This window comes from Prionailurus bengalensis, chromosome B3 (genome assembly GCF_016509475.1).
Source record: "Prionailurus bengalensis isolate Pbe53 chromosome B3, Fcat_Pben_1.1_paternal_pri, whole genome shotgun sequence".
Taxonomy (NCBI): Eukaryota; Metazoa; Chordata; class Mammalia; order Carnivora; family Felidae; genus Prionailurus; species Prionailurus bengalensis.
Genome location: NC_057355.1, coordinates 98638358 through 98652177, shown reverse-complemented (window position 1 = coordinate 98652177; position 13820 = coordinate 98638358). Strand labels below are relative to the sequence as shown.

The window sequence follows — 13820 nt, the reverse complement described above, 5'->3', positions numbered from 1 at the left end:
TATTTGAGGTTTATAGTCCTTCATTTGAAGATAGTGAAAAAGATGTATGGTCTACAAAAGATAGACTTAATACTTTTTCATATCTTCTGGTAAATACTTTAAGGCAGAGGCTTAAAGTTTCAACAGTGGAACTTTTTTTTATTATTATTATTTTTTAATGTTTTATTTATTTTTGAGAGAGAGAGAGAGTATGAGCTGGGCAGGGGCAGAGAGAGAGGGAGACAGAATCCACAAAGCAGACTCCAGGCTCTGAGCTGTCAGCACAGAGCCTGATGTGGCACTCGAACCCGTGAACCACGAAATCATGACCTGAGCTGAAGTCGGACACCCAACTGACTGAGCCCCCCAGGCGCCCCAACAGTGGAACTTTTTAAGAAAAAAGTTTATGCAGAATGCCACATAAACACAGGTAGAGCTGCTGTTGGAAAACGGGGTAGGAGTGGTGTGAATAGGATGGGAACCTTGCCATCTTTTTCTTACTTATGTAGCTTCTAAAGTCAACTTAAGGAATCCAGCTAGACAAATCCTGTCTCTCTTTTTTTTAAATATGAAATTTATTGTCAAATTGGTTTCCATACAACACCCAGTGCTCATCCCAACAGGTGCCCTCCTCAATACCCGTCACCCACTTTCCCCTCCCTCCCACTCCCCATCAACCCGCAGTTAATTCTCAGTTTTACTACTTGGCAATGAGAAAGAATGAAATATGGCCTTTTGTAGCAACGTACATGGAACTGGAGAGTGTTATGCTAAGTGAAATAAGTCATACAGAGAAAGACATGCCATATGTTTTCACTCTTATGTGGATCCTGAGAAACTTAACAGAAGACCATGGGGGAGGGGAAGGGGGAAAAAAAATTAGAGAGGGTGGGAGCCAAACCATAAGAGACTCTTAAAATCCTGTCTTTTTAAAGATTTTTTTTTCTTTCCTTCCTTTATCCCATGATTCATTTTTCCTTAGATGTCTGTGTGTCTGCCCTTCACTTTAAATACTCAGCCTTTTTTCTACCTCCTGATTTCCTCCCCCAAATGACTATTATGTGAACGAATGTGCAGTGACTTAGTGTTTAAGACTAATATGTGATTTTGCCTCTTTGATTATTTTCCAAAATCATGAGTTTCAGTGATAATTTAAGGTTTTTTAGTTGACATCTGTCCTTTTTTTTTTTTTTTTGTACGTATGTTTAGTTTAATGTTTGATAATATAATAACTCCCACTGGACTTAAGTAATCAGCATTTTGTAATTTTCAAAATACTGTCCTATTTTATGTGTCCTTATAATACTCCTCTGAGTATTATCATCCCTAACTTACTGGTAAAGAAATTGACACAGGATGGTTATGACTTGGTAAGTTAGTTACAGAGGCTGAACTTGAATTTGAGTTCTTTTATACCACAGTGTCATTGAGTTCTACTTAAGAATAAAAACCTAACAGATGCTGATAGCTAATATTATTTTCTTTGCCTTTTCTGTGTCCCATTAGTTTTCATTCCTCAGGAATTACTTTTTATGGGATCTCTTTTTATTGAGTTAGTGCTGATTTGATAGAAAATTTCTATTATACTGAAAGCTCAAGAGAAAGAGTCCCTTTTTCTCTTTTTCTAGATCTACTGTACCTTTTTAGCATTTAGATATAAATTATCTATATTTACTGTATTTTTCCACTGTATTTTTTTTAATCTCAAAAGACTAAACTTTTGAGATAAAGACCACCTGAGATCAGAGCATAGTACTCAGCAAATATTTGAGGAGGATTAATATTAAAAGAATGAATGACTTAAAGCTAGTCTTAATTTACTCCTTTGGGCTCTACCCCTGTGTCTTCAAAAAGCTCAAGTTTGGGGCGCCTGGGTGGCTCAGTCGGTTAGGCGGCCGACTTCGGCTCAGGTCACGATCTCACAGTTCATGAGTTCGAGCCCCGCGTCGGGCTCTGTGCTGACAGCTCAGAGCCTGGAGCCTGTTTCAGATTCTGTCTCTCCCTCTCTCTCTGCTCCTCCCCTGATCATGCTCTGTCTCTCTCTGTCTCAAAAATAAATAAACGTTAAAAAAAAAAAAAAATTAAAAAAAAAAAAAAAAAGCTCAAGTTTGTGGAGGACCTAATATATGCCAGGAGCAGTTTGTAGAAATCATCTATTTAATCCTACTAAGAACCTTATTAAGAACCTTATGAGGGTAGATGTTAGTATACCAGCTGTGTGATCCTGAGCAAATTACTTACCTGCTCTGAGCTGGTTTCCTCATTTGTAAAAATGAGGATAATGATAGTACCTATCTATAAGGCTGTTGTGAGATTACATGTCAAGTACTTATAATAGTGCCTGAAACATACTCAGTGACCTAATCCAGAGTCATTTATCTAGCAAGCGCGGGGCTAAGATCCATGCTGAGGTCTGTCAGGTTCTATAGCCTGTGATGTTTCCATTACGAGATGGAAGAGCGGGGGGCACTTGGCTGGCTTAGTTAGTGGAGCATGAGACTCTTTCTTGATCTTGGCGTTTTAAGTTCGAACCCCACGTTGGATGTGGAGATTACTTAAAAATAAAATCTTAAAAAAAAAAAAAAAAAGATGGAAGACTGAATGATAGTTGGCCATAACCTGCACAGTCAGTATAGAGTCTGTGTCCAAAGGACTTAACATTTCTTAATCCTGATGTAATTCACACATGAAAGCTTGAATGAAGTCTTTAATTCCTCCTCAAATTCAGAAGATAGGCTGATCACAAATTGTGAAACTGGGTTGTATCTGGGTTAGGAATCAGACCTTCATTTTGATCCCAGCTTTTGTCATTAACCAGCTCTATAAGACTTTAATCAAGATTTTTAGCCTCTTAACCAATTTTAAAATACTCAAATGCCAGGATTCTTTATGAATGCATAGATTCATCCACAGTATGAGTTTTAGAATTATTAAACAAAACTATCTACAGTCTGTATTTTACAGTGAGTTTACTATGTGTAATCCAAGAAGTTTTTTATTTCACTTCTGTATTCATGATTAACTTTTGCTTTGTTATAGAATATATCATGTCTTGTAATATATAAGTATGCATTGAGTGAAAATACACCCTTAACACTTATAGTACTTATATTTTATAATTTTTAAACAGAATTTCAACCTCATATATCTTAACCTTTTTCTTTTTTTCAGGATATTGAAAGGATTTTCAGTAACATTTCAGATATACATGAATTGACCGTGAAACTTCTAGGTCTTATTGAAGACACAGTTGAAATGACTGATGAAAGCAGCCCTCATCCATTAGCTGGCAGCTGTTTTGAAGATTTGGCAGAAGTAAGTTTACAAAACTACTTGATAATTCTCAAATTCTCAAATTCCTAAATGGTGTATTAAGAAAATTTAGTAAGATATTCTTTGTGAAAATTAGAGGATATTGCAGACTACTGTAAAACAATACTTAAGGTTTAGCCAGTAGCAAACTAAATTGTCTATATTTTTAGTGACACTTTTTATAGTGTATTTATGATGCTATTTATAGTGAAAGTTGGTTGAGTAGTAGCATTTAGGATTTTTTTTAATGGCACGTGCATTAAAGGTGAAAGAAAATAAATTTTATTGACCATAGCTATTTAGCTTTTGTAGATCTTGGTCTTAATTTCCAAAAATTGAAAAGGAAGTTTATGTTTCAATTTTTTTTCCCCAAAGTGAAAATCATTTTGTCTTTTAAATGATTATAAAAGTAATGTAGTTCATTGTAAAAATATTCAGGAAAATAAAGGCAAATAAAATGAAAATCACTCCATTTTGCAACACCCAGAGATAACTTATCCTTACAACATACATTACTTAATCCTTAAAAATGTTTTTTCTATATGTACATACAAACTCATTTATTTACAAAAATAGGCTGTTACTATTATAAAATCTGCTGTTCTCAATACATCATGAACATTTTCCATGTTAGTAGACTTACACATAATTTTTTTATATATTAGTTGAAGATTAGTTGACATATGTTACATTAGATTATGTGTAAACTCAACAATTCTATACATTACACAGTGTTCACTGCTATATGTGTAGTTAACCATCTGTCACCATACAACATTATTGTAATATTATTGACTATATTCCCTATGCTATACTTTTCATTTCTGTGATTTGCTCCCATTATAACTGGATGTTTGTGCCCCACATCCCCTTCACCTGTTTCTCCAGTCCCACTACCCTTCCTTCAATACTGTTTTTGAAGTCTGTATTAGTAACATGTTATATGGAGACACAATAACATATTTTAATTTCTTACTATTAATAAGCATGTAAGTTGTTTCCATTTTTTGTTATTGTAAACAGTACTGTAACAAACATATCTACATTGTCTTCATAGTCTAATAATTATTTTAGGATGTATTCCTAGAAATGAAATTGTAGTACTAAAGATTAGGAAATTTTTAGAACTTGGAAACATTTTGCCAAATTTACTTACAGGTAAGTTCTAGTATATGTGGCTCTTTTTTCCCCACACCTTCACTAAGTCCAGGTGTTATTCCATTCATTTTGGTCAGTCTAATGTGAAAAAAAAAGAGCCTCATTCTTCAATTTGTTTTAATTTTTAAACTAATCATGTTGAACATCTTTGTATACTCATTGGCCATTTTTATTGCTTTTGGAAAACAGGGTTTTAAAAGTGCTTTCTTTAGTTTTCATGTAAAAAGATTTTCTTACTTTATAATCTCTGCCTCTATTTTTGAAAATATACGTTACTTTTATTATATCCATTTTGTAGATAATGAAACTGATAGTATAGAAAGATTCAGTTACTGATACCTAACCCAAATATTCAGTCTTGGTTCTTATTAGAAAGTTTTTATATTATAATATCTTAGCATATTAATCTGTAGTCTGGTTGCTTGCTGTTCTCTTAAAGATATCATGATTCAAAAACATGTATTTTCTAATTTTTATTTTGTTTTTTATTGTAGTAAAAATATATATATAACATAAAATTTGCCATTTTAACCGTTTTTAAGTGTACAATTCAGTGGCATTAATCAAATTCACAATATTATACGACCACTACCACTATCTTTTTCCGAAACTTTTTTATTAGCCCAGACTGAAACTCTGAACTCATTAAGCAGTAGTTCCCTATATCTTCCCTCCCTCCTGAGCCCTGGTAACCTCTAATCTACTTTGTGTCTGTGTGAATTTGCTGATTCTAGATACTGAATCATAACAATATTTGTTCTTTTGTGTCTGCTCATTTCACTTAACATGTTTTCAGGGTTCAACCATATCATGACATGTATCAGAACTCATCCCTTTCTATGACTAAATAATATTCCATTGTATGTATATATCGTGTATTGTTTATCCATTTATTTGATGATGGACACTTTTGGTGTTTCCATCTTTTGATTATAGTGGATATTGCTACAGTGAACATTGGCATACAAGTATCTGTTTGAGTCTTTTTTCAGTTCTTTTGGGTACATATCCAGTAGTAGAATTGCTGGGTCATAGGGTAATTTTTGTTTAGCTTTTTGAGGAACTTGCTGTTTTCCACAAGGGCTACACCATTTTATATTCCCACTGGTAGTGGATGCGGATTTCAGTTGCTATGCATCCTCGCCAATATTTGTTATTTTCTGAAAAACATACTATATTTTTAAAATACAAAAATGAAACAAATCTCTGAGTTCTATACTTTGAGGATACTGATTATTATCAAATAATAGGAATGTATTTAAATATAAACATTGTACAACATATGGGGAGTTTCTGCTGTGTTATTTTACTGTATATTAGTCTTTGCTTTCTTTTTCTAATTTTGAAAAGTGTGGAGTGGATAAAACAGTGGTACATTTTGCTTCCTTGGAAGTATCCTAAGTATAAATTCATTTCAATCTAGGTAAGCCTAACTGAAATTTCAAATCCCAACCTTCTTTTACTAATAAATCCTATTTACTGGGGATAAATGTGCATAAGCACTAAGTTTGATAACTTCTGACCACAGATTCAGTCACCTATTTTAAGACCTCAGCATCTATCACTCAAGATCATTACTTACATTTAAAAAAATTTCCTGGTTATTGTTTGCCCCTTAAAAGTAGAAAGCAAAAAGTTCTGAAACTTAGTTGAAGACTTGATAAAAATTTGCCGTTAAGTAATCTGTGCCGTATTAGTAGAAAAGATGTTCTTTTAAACCTAACACATTCTCCTTTTTAAACAAAATAGGAGCAAGCATTTGATCCTTATGAAACATTATCACAGGATATTCTGTCTCCAAAATTTAATGAACATTTCAGTAAGTTGATGGCCAGACCTGCAGTGGCTCTACACTTTCAGGTAAACTTAAATTGAATGTTATTTTTTTTATAAAGCAACTAAAGAAATATTTCACTATATTATCCTTCAAATATTTGTAGTTCTAGAATCTTTTCATAAAGCACATAAGGAAATAATTTGCAAGTACTTCAAAATATGTTCACTGTTAGCTTATTTTAGATTGTCTTCTGTTTTTGTCTTGAGTTCTTTCAGTCTGTTCTTAATGTAGAAATCTTTTCTAGAATATTATTATACATTCTGATTGCTACAAGAATATGACACATTCTAGGTCTGGGATATAGAGATTAATATGCAGAGCTATTTCAGGATCTTACTCCCCACAGGAATAAGAAATCATAAAGAGTAGAGAATTCCCTAGAACAGAAATCATAAAGAGTGGAAAATATCCTCATGTAATATCCATACAATATCCAAGTCCGGTGGATATTTTTATTTCATATTTATGCCTGTAGTATTTGTTAGTCCCCTCCTTGTCCTTTTGGCTCCCTTGATACTTGGTCCTCGTTTTTATCTTACTTCGTTGATTTCTTCTTAGTCTCCTTAATTGTAGATGTTTTCCAATTTCTGTTATCAGCCCCTGCTTTTCTGCCCCTCTGTGCTTTCCTTGGGTAAGTTTATCTGTACATTTTGCTTCAGCTGTTGCCTATATGCTAATGACTTCCTATCTGTATTTTCAAACTGCTCTCTTTGGAGCAGTGTGTGTGTGTGTGTGTGTGTGTGTGCGCGCGCGTGCGACTGTACATTTTCGTATAACCAGCTGCCCTTTGAGCTAATTCACTTGGATGTCTCACAAGCAATTCAAATATAATGTGTTCAAAACTGAACTTACCATCCCTCTGCCTTCGTCAGTGTGAATTCCCTTTATTGTCTCCTACTTCTACTCTACACTGAGTAATTTGTCAACTTGGAATAAAAATGACACCTAATTCTCAAAATTTACTTCAATGAAGGAATAGTTTTTCTTAAGCTAAATATTCTATATTCATATAAGCCATAAAGTAAACATTATGTAAATGGGACAGTCTGCCTGTAAGATCTTTGCATTTCTTGTTTCATTCCTATTTTATTAGGAGTTCTTACTGTGCGATTTGAATGTTTAGGACCCAGTTATTTAAGCTATTGCTGCAGATATGAAATGAAATTCAAAGACTTAGATTAAACCCTTTCAGGCCAAACTCACTTGTATTGTATTAACTTTAAAAAGACTCATTCAGTGTAAAGTGAAGAAGGTAATGCTTCGTTAAGAAAAACAGAAAACAAAAAAACTTGTTTAGAAGATGTATAGCACACTTTAAGAACATGAGCTCTGGAGTTAGAACTTCTGGCTTTGGGCCAGTCAGTAATTGTGTTATCTTGAGCAAGTCACTTAATCTCTGAGACTTGGTTTGCTCATTTGTGAAATGATCATAATGTATATCTCTTATGGTTTTAAACTGTAAAAACCAAATGGGAATACACTACGCACATTTGGCACATGTTAAATAGACATTTGCTTGTGTGATTTATGGTTCTTACACTATAAATATACATTGCATTAGCACTTGAGAATATGCTTTAGTAGCCATTTCAGTGCTAATTAACAATATAGGTGATCTTTGTAGACTTAATTTTAAGTTTCATCTTGGTTCCAGTTAAAGCATTATATATAAAATATATGAAAATATATCGAGTGATTGACATCACTTTCATTAATTGAATGGTGAAAGAAATTAATCTTTAGGAAAGTAAGTTGACTGTGCATCTTATGTTAACAAGTCCATTGAACAAATTATAATTTAACTTCAGTGAACAATTTATGAGAATTATGGCAGTGTTTGTCTATGAGGATATTTTCACTTTTTTTTTTTTTTGTAAAGTTTATTTTTATTTTTCGAGAGAGTGAGTAGGGAAGGAGCAGAAAGAGAGAGAATCCCAAGCAGGCTCCACGCTTTCAGCACAGAGCCCTAGATGGAGCTCGATCTCACGAACTGTGAGATCATGACTTGAGCCAAAGTCAAGAGTCGGACACTTAACCAACTGAACCACCCAGGCACCCCTTGCCTATGAGGATACTTTCAAAAGCATCATATGAGATTTTTTCCTCCTTTATTGCTGTTTTCTATATTTATCTAATGAGGAGAAATACTAGTTTAAGTCAACCTTAATGACATTTAAAATCAATATGAGTGACTTTTAAATTCCTTCTAAATTTTAAAAAATCATTTATTCTGTGGACGATTAGTTTTCAAAACTGGGATATACCTAACCCTAGCTATTCACTAAGATTTTTCAGGTGATATAAGGGCACAGACAGCTTTCAGGGAATCAGTTTCTAGCCTACCTGCTACCTTGTTTGTGTTTTTGCATTTTCTCTTCCAACTTTCCTTACACATTACCCTTGCCAGCAATATTTAATTTCCCATTATGCATTGATCCAAAATATAAAAACCTGCAGGGTCCCAGCCAGGGAGAACACAAAACTTTTGCTTTTGAAGGAGAATTCATTGAGTACAAAGCAAAAGGGTTTCAAATAGCAGGAGGTGGGTTTAATTGTGTTAAAAATTCTCAGTAGCTAAAATGTCATGTCGTATCTCTGTCTTGTTGTATCTAACTATCCGAGGATTAAGAAGTAAGATGTTTGTTACAAGGGTCAATATTAACTTCCTAAAAGAAAAGTACCTCATCTTTTTGTTTTTAAGTTTTTAATGTTTATTTATTTTTGAGAGAGAGAGAGACAGAGCATGAGCAGGGAGAGGGGCAGAGAGAGAGGGAGACACAGAATTTGAAACACACTCCAGAGTCTGAGCTGTCAGCAGATCCCAACGCGGGGCTCGAACTCACAAACTGCGAGAGCATGACCTGAGCCGATGTTGGACACTTAACCGACTGAGCCACCCAGGCACCCCGAAGAGTACCTCATCTTTCATTGGACATTGAAATAATGGAGAGGGAAGGCTTGTGATGTTCTCATACCTGGATGCACTATGTTAGAAGCAGTTATAGATTCTTTCAGATGGTTTCTGTACTTCAGACTGTGACATTAACGTGTATTTGAACTTAAGAATGCAGCCAAGACTTTTTGAAGACATTGTCTGATCTAGCTGTTTATTTTGACAATGAAGATCGGCTTTGTCAATGTTGTTATATGAGAGATGTTTTCATAAAATAAGCTAAATTTGAAGTTTATTTAATCATTGTTTGGTGAAACATATTTAAATCACGTTTACAGTATGCAACATTCCAAAAAATACATCCTTTGTAATCACTTAAAATATTTCAAATGATGATACAAAAATGTGCAAGAGGATACATAGCTTTCAAAAATCTTTTAGGGTATGGGAAAGCCAAAACTTTTGAAAAAAAAGTTGTATAGGACTATTGTGAAAGTTATTTTGGCTGTATAAGAGATGAAGAAATGTATATATCTAATAAAGGAGGAAAAAACCCTTGATTTTATAGTGCTTCTCTTTCCATATAGAACATGATTTCCATTATTGTTTTGGTTAAGTCTGTTATCTTATCTCTTTAAAAGTTTTTTGTGTTAAGGGGCACCTTGGTGGCTCATTCAGTTAAGCATCTGACTTCAGCTCAGGTCATGATCTCATGGTTCCTGAGTTTGAGCCCCATGTTGGGCTCTGCGCTGACCACATGGATCTGTTTGGAACTCTCTCTCCCTCTCTCTCTCTGCCCTGTCCCCACTTGCACACGCGCTCTCTCTCTCTCTCTCAAAACAAATAAACTTTAAATAAAAAGTTACTTGTGTTAGGCACTGCTGTTGTACATTCTTGATACCAGAGATATACTGTTACATCTTTTTACTTTACAGTCCATTGCTGATGGTTTTAAAGAGGCAGTTCGTTATGTCCTTCCACGCCTTATGCTGGTGCCTGTATATCATTGTTGGCACTATTTTGAATTATTAAAGGTAAGATGAAGTCTTCCTGAACCGAAAGTTACTTGCATTTATGAGGCTTAACAACTAGTTTTAATCTGGTCATATTATTTTTCATACTTTCTATTCATAAAAATAAAGTACCTTAAATGTCTACCTTCTTTTCCATGGATAAAACCCTATGTTTCTTGTCTTCATATCATTTCCAAGTGGTAGAGAGAGGAAAATATGTCTTTATCTGTCATTTTGTAATACAGAATTTCAAAGTACTAATATAGAGATTACTTTTTCATTAATTTTTGAAGGCACACAATAACAGTGATTTGCCTCTTACGTTAATTAGTAAAATGCAAAACATTGGTCTAAATTTCCATCATTTTAACTTATTAAGAAAAGCACTTCTTTTTTCCACACAGTATAGTATTCTTCCTCTCGTAGCTAGAACCCAAGCAACATATAAAAAGAATTACAGTAAAACTTGAACTCTTTTTAAAGATCAGTAAACATAAAAATATATTGAATTGTTAAAGGTTCTAATAAATAAAGTATAAACTTATTAAACTTAGTAAATTATATTACATATAGAAAAATGTAAAATATAAACATGTTATATAATAAATGAATGTATAAACACACCAGAGGTAAACCACAATGCCGACTTGAATGGCACTTACTTACATGCTTTTCTTTACAGTTTAACCATATATATATATATATATATATATATATATATATATATATATCACTAAAAATATATATAGCCTGTTTCTGAACTTGATATAAATTAGTTCATATTATATGTATTATTTTGTGTCTTGTATCTTCTCTTAAAGTAATATTTGTAAAATTTATTGATATTGTATGTTTTTCTAGTTTTTCTTCCATTGTTTGAATAAATTGCAAATTTATTTATCCTTTTCCTAGCTGATGAACAGTGTTTTGCTATTGCTGATAACGCTTGATATGTACATTCTTGTACATATCTCTTGGTACATATGTGCGTGCATTTTATTTCTCTAGAGTATATACTAAAAGATGAAATTGCTTGGTTATAAGATGTGCATATTTTCAAATGTAATAGATAATGCCAAGCAGTTTTCCAAAGTGGGTTGTACAGTTTACACTCTTAAGAGAATGCATGAGTGTTTATGTTGCTCTTTATGCATATTTTCAGACTTTTAAATTAATGGTCATCTGGTATATTTATAATGGTATCTGGTGTTTTTAATTTATATTTCCTTGATTATTAATGAGCTTGAGTATATGTTTATTGGCCTTCTAGATAACTATTGTAGTTTTATTGAAGTCTTTTGCCATTTTAAATATCTTCTCTCCTGTGGCTTGTCTTTGCATTCCATATTTCTATTTGTTATTATTGTTGTGCATTAATTAAAAGTGAGTATATTCTATATTTAATCTAAGGGTTATAGTTTCACTGATGAGATACAGGTGGTTTCTCATTATTTATTCCTTGAAGCCTTTAAAGCACTACTACTTAGTTACAAAAGAATATCTGCTGCCTTTAGATAGGCATCACAATTCGTGAGTGTATGTTTCTTTTTCTACTCCACGTTCCTTTTGCACTTTAACTTGATCTTTAGGACTGTTACCCAAGTCAGCATGTGGAGAGATAGATATTTTCAGGGTACCATACATTGTAATTTCTCTATGTCATAGCTACTGATCTTCATTGACTCCAGCTAACATCTAGGACTTTTGTCTACTTTCAGATTAGTTCCCTTTTTCATTTGTAATTTCAAAATATCTTGCTTAGTAAAATTTTCTTCTGCAACATTTTTTTAAAAAGTTTTTGAAGTTTACTTATTTACTTTGAGAGAGTGTGTGAGCAGGGGAGGGGCAGAGAGAGAGGGAATCCCAAGCAGGCTCCGGCTGTCGCAGAGCCCAGTGTGAGGCTCAGTCTCACAAACCTTGAGACCATGACCTGAGCTGAAATCAGGAATCGGACGTTTTGCCCACTGAGCCATCCAGGCACCCCCTTCCACATTTTAAATTACTTTTTAGAAGCTAGGCATCTTTCTGCGTAAGTATTTTGTACATCTCCTTTAGGATACCAAGTTGTTATTTTAGATAACCTGTTCAGACTTTTTCCATCTAACTCTTTAGTAATAATATTAAAGCCAGAATAACTCTGTATCTTGTAGGCACCTAGGCAAGGAATTCATTTGGTGATTTCTAATGAGAAGCTATCTCAAGAATTCTTTTTGGGGGCACCTGGGTGGCTCAGTCGGTTAGGCATCCGACTTCGGCTCGGGTCATGATCTCGCAGTTCACCAGTTCGAGCTCTGCATTGGGCTCTGTGCTGACACCTCAGAGCTTGGAGCCTGCTTCGGATTCTGTGTCTCCCTCTCTCTCTGTTCCTCCCCCACTTGCACTCTGTCTCTCTTTCTCTCAAAAATAAGTAAAGATTAAAAAAAAATTCTTTTTTTTTTTAAGTTTATTGATTTATTTTGAAAGTGACAGAGACCATGCAAGCAAAGGAGGTGCAGAGAGAGGGAGAGAGAATCCCATGTGGGATCCCATGTGGGGCTCTATCCCATGAACAGCGAGATCATGACCTGAGCTATAACCAAGAGTCTGATGCTCAACTAACCAAGCCACCCAGGTGCCCCTCAGGAATTCTTCTTTATGAAGTCTTATTACCCATAATGTGTGATGCTAAAGTTTTTGAGCACAAATAGGTGAACATCTTGATTCTGAATGTCTCTGTGGAGATAAATGGATCTCTAAAGAGCTCATAAAAATAATTGCAGCCTTCATTATGAATAATATATTGTCTGCCCTAGGTGTATACTTAGATTTCTAAAATTTTTTGGAGAATGTTCATGTCTAATTGGAAGTCCTATCATTAGTCTTATAATTGCCTTCTAGTATGTGCCAATATTTAAAATCCTTGTTTGACTTTATAATTGAAGCTTACTTTTTTTTCCCTATCTGGATGATTGGTTTTTAAAATCTTCAAGGTTAGGGCACCTGGGTGGCTCAGTCATTTGAGCGTCTGACTTTGGCTCAGGTCACGATCTCACAGTTCGTGGATTCAAACCCTGTGTTGCGCTCACTGCTGTCAGCACAGACTCCAGTTTGGATTCTCTGTCCCTTCTCTCTCTGTCCCTCCTCCATTTGTACTCACTCTCACTCTCTCTCAAAAATAAGTAAAACATTAAAAAAATTAAAATGTTCAGGGGTGCCTGGGTGGCTCAGTCGGTTGGGCGTCCGACTTCGGCTCAGGTCATGATCTCACAGTCCGTGAGTTCGAGCCCCGCGTCGGGCTCTGTGCTGACAGCTAAGAGCCTGGAGCCTGCTTCGGATTCTGTGTCTCCCTCTCTCTCTGCTCCTCCCCTGATCATGCTCTGTCTCTTTCTGTCTCAAAAATAAGTAAAAACATTAAAAAAAAAAAACATTTAAAAAAATTAAAATCTTCAGGGTTAATTTTACAGCTATGTCTGCATCATTACTAATGATGGCCTGACTTATCTTGAGACTGATCCTGGTAGCTGTTTTGCCACCAGTTAATCACTGGACTCCATGTCCTCGTAATTGGGACTGAAGTTGGTCAGCTAATTAAACAGTCATTTTGAATATTATATACATTTCATTCTCATAAACACACACAAAACCCCTA

General features: G+C 34.4%; 1 protein-coding gene across 3 annotated transcripts in view; it reads left to right on the top strand.

Moving 5' to 3' along the window:
• The window catches only part of SOS2 (SOS Ras/Rho guanine nucleotide exchange factor 2), a 91292-nt gene that overhangs the window by 32635 nt on the left and 44837 nt on the right, over positions 1–13820 (top strand). For 2 of the 3 annotated variants that reach the window (XM_043556097.1, XM_043556095.1), the window contains exons 6-8: positions 3151–3294; positions 6199–6309; positions 10115–10213. In XM_043556097.1, the coding sequence (XP_043412032.1) occupies positions 3151–3294; positions 6199–6309; positions 10115–10213 (354 nt within the window). The remainder of the gene's footprint in view (positions 1–3150; positions 3295–6198; positions 6310–10114; positions 10214–13820) is intronic. The other variant, XM_043556096.1, reaches the window with a different exon arrangement.